This window comes from Bison bison, unplaced genomic scaffold (assembly GCF_000754665.1).
Source record: "Bison bison bison isolate TAMUID 2011002044 unplaced genomic scaffold, Bison_UMD1.0 scf7180017864346, whole genome shotgun sequence".
Taxonomy (NCBI): Eukaryota; Metazoa; Chordata; class Mammalia; order Artiodactyla; family Bovidae; genus Bison; species Bison bison.
The window spans coordinates 1679396-1682751 of record NW_011494918.1 but is presented as its reverse complement, the minus strand read 5'-3'; the positions used below and the strand labels follow the sequence as shown (position 1 = coordinate 1682751).

Below are 3356 nucleotides of genomic sequence, written 5' to 3'. Positions count from 1 at the left end.
TCAGTTATCTAGACATGTCCTTGTTAACTAAGACAAACCTGGCAGGTGTCCTGTGATGGGCAGAATTTTAGTATACCCTCACCTGAATAACTTTAACAGCCAGTGTGGTGCTTTCTATGTTGATATGCTTAAATATCAACATGCTTAATATTGCAAATACGCAAATATCAAATATGCTTAAATAAGTCAGGCTTGATTTTGTGTTTGTTTCTTTTACAAATATTGTGATATGTGCAATTGTATATTTATAGTAAAGGCCTATTCTCAAGTGGGGATGAATAAACAAAACTATGGTTTATTCATGGTGCTAGACTCTTTGCCTGGAATCAGCTTTCAAGTCTTGGAAAAAGCCCACTTACCTAGGGTTTCACTGTTATCAGCCAACCTGATCCGACCTTTCTCCCCATCTACTGTGTGGTTTCACAATGCTCTTTCTGAAGGAGGTCATTGACACATGTACTCATCCCTAGGTGGGGAAGATCCCCTGGAGGAGGAAATGGCAACCCTCTCCAGTATTCTTGCCTGGAAAATTCCATGGACAGAGGAGCCTAGTGGGCAACAATTCATAGGGTCGTCAAGAGTCAGACACGACTGAGTGACTAAGCATGCAGCATGCATTCATCCCCACATCTCTTTCCTTGTAGCCATCTTATATTTCCTTTTCCTATCTTCTACTTAATCATCTTCCTGTTGGTTATTCAGTCCTAATAGTTGAGAGGGACTTGTCTCTTTTGCCATTTGCTTATACCTTACCCTAAAAGAGTCACCCATTACTTAAATTAGGAATTTCTGGTGCTGCTGATAATGGCCATGATACCAACTGATAGAAGAGCCCTTGCCCTTGAGAAACCTAGACAGTAGAGTAAAACATGCACACTGCTAACTGCTGAGATGCTCTTTTTAGCACTTGCTGGTGATATATTGAATCACTTTCATGAGTGTCATGATCAGCATAAAATGAAAACCACTGACAGGATAAACTCTGTCTTAAATGCTAAAGGGCAATTCTGATTTGCAGTTATTCGGGTCATTGAGCTTTTGCAAAATGAAAGAACCACAAGCTGGACAACATCCTGAGCCAGTGACTATGAGAGTTGGAGGGTTCCCCACTTCTTTACATAGTTTTGGAGTGCTTTCTGTCTACCTGGGCTCCTGTCTGGGGCTCAAGTTGACAAAATCAGTCTTCTGAGCCAGAGAGAAGTTGCTTCTATTTGGCACCATCTCATTTAATGCATATTCGATATCTGAATTGTCCTCTCAGTGGCGTGGGCCTAGCCCTCTGCAGGCGGTTGCTGGAAGAAGATGATGCACTTCACCTGTGCTTGGCGTGCAGGAACATGAGCAAAGCAGAAGCTGTCCGCACCTCTCTACTGGCCTCCCACCCTGCTGCTGAGGTGTCCATCGTGCAGGTGGATGTCAGCAGCCTGCCGTCGGTGTTCCAGGCCACCAAGGAGCTCAAGCAAAGGTCTGCGTCTTATTGATGGCTTTTTTCTCATGTGATTGTGCAGTGCAACAGCTAATAGAATAAGAAGGGATGGGAAAATCTATAAAAGAAACAGGTGCAGTGTAAAAAGAAGTTACACTGAGGAAATCTGCAGAGTGACATATTATGCCTCAGTATACCATATTTTCATTCTTAATCACAATCATGACCATTCCATGAAGATTAATTTATGAGCATTTTTTGACATGCAGTCAGTTGTAGTCTTAGGTTAGTGTAACTCCTTTGATGTTTAAATACATTTTTTGCATCTTTGCTTTACATAATAAAACTCCATTAAGTGTGTGAGGCAGGTGTTGACAAGTGAAGAAATTTCCCCAGGCCACTCACTAAAAATTTGTTCATATTGACTAATTGGCAGACAATAAACATTTGATAAATGTTTAGTATCTGAAGGGCTAGAGTCCTTAGATATATAAGTTCTCAAAAAATGTACAATAAATTGCATATAGCTACACAGTGCATTTTTCTGGAGAGACAGGGCATGTTTTTTTCTTCTAAGAGGAATGAATAATAATTAGTTTAATTAATAAACTATTAATTACATTTTTGTAATTCAGGCCCTTAATAAGCAAGAGCTTCTTTATTTCCATGGACAGTAAAATGAACTTCAGTATATTTAAGGAAAGCCTTCTTGGTAAAAGAATTGGCTGAAGAATAATATATTGTATTTCGTTTATGCTCGATAGCCATTTGCATTACTGTGTTCCCTGCTCTAATGGATATCTTGGTGTTCAGATTCCAGCATTGATGGATCAGATTATACAAATTTTACTTGTCAAAAAGGAAAGATGTGAATTTTTTTTTTCTAAAAAAGCAAAAACCTTTCTAAGACCAGAGGGAGTGTGGGTTTAATAGAGTTGCTGTGGTACCTTATTGGGAGGACTAAGCTGGAAGGAGTATTGATCAGAGAATATTTGATTTCAAGACCCAATACAGCTCTCCAAATTCTGTTTGAAGCCACCATCAAAAAAAGAATACTCAAATATTTACTGGGCTAATTAAAAAATGTTGAGAAGGTAGTACTGATGCCTTAGCTTGCTACGGCCATCTTTTTGTACTTTCTGTCCTTCGTGGACCTTCTGTATTCTAACTGCTCTAAGAGATAGCTAACAATCTTCTTTCTTGATTTTACTTGCAGGTTTCAGAGATTAGACTATGTATATCTAAATGCTGGGATCATGCCTAATCCACAGCTAAATATCAAAGCACTTTTTCGTGGTCTCTTTTCAAGGTAATTTCTATCTTCTAGATTAACTGATTGGAAGGAAGGTGTTTATTTATATATTTTTGCCTAGCTTTGCCGTCAGTCCATAAGTTGAGGGGGTGAGGGGGTGTGGAGAAGAATGAAGATAGAAAGTACATGTTGCAGCCATGTGGTGAAACGTGCTTTCGTCTTTGTGAGCAAAGTCATGATTCTGTGTTCTTGGTCCCCAGATATTCCAAGAATGTTACATGTTTTGGCAGGTCAGTTTTGGTCTGCCTCACTGTGTCCATTAGAACATTTCAGAACTAGGCAGAGTTGTCAGTGAGACTCTAATATCCAGGAAGGCAACTTGAGAAGCATTTCTCAGCCATGTGTCAGGCACTCTGACTAGTAGGCTGAGGAAATGTACAGGGCTAAATACCTTCCTGGGAGATTCTCAACACACATTCAGTTCAGTTCAGTCGCTCAGTCGTGTCCGACTCTTTGCGACCCCATGAATCGAAGCACGCGAGGCCTCCCTGTCCATCACCAACTCCCGGAGTTCACTCAGACTCACGCCCATCGAGTCAGTGATGCCATCCAGCCATCTCATCCTCTGTCATCCCCTTCTCCTCCTGCCCCCAATCCCTCCCAGCAGCAGAGTCTTTT

The 3356-nt window shown here is 40.8% G+C and overlaps 1 protein-coding gene across 1 annotated transcript in view; it reads left to right on the top strand.

Annotated features, from left to right (window-relative positions):
* HSD17B7 (hydroxysteroid (17-beta) dehydrogenase 7) overlaps positions 1-3356 on the top strand; it is a 29883-nt gene that overhangs the window by 1077 nt on the left and 25450 nt on the right. Inside the window, exons 2-3 of the mRNA XM_010854665.1 lie at positions 1262-1465; positions 2643-2735. Coding sequence (XP_010852967.1) covers positions 1262-1465; positions 2643-2735 — 297 coding nt within the window. The remainder of the gene's footprint in view (positions 1-1261; positions 1466-2642; positions 2736-3356) is intronic.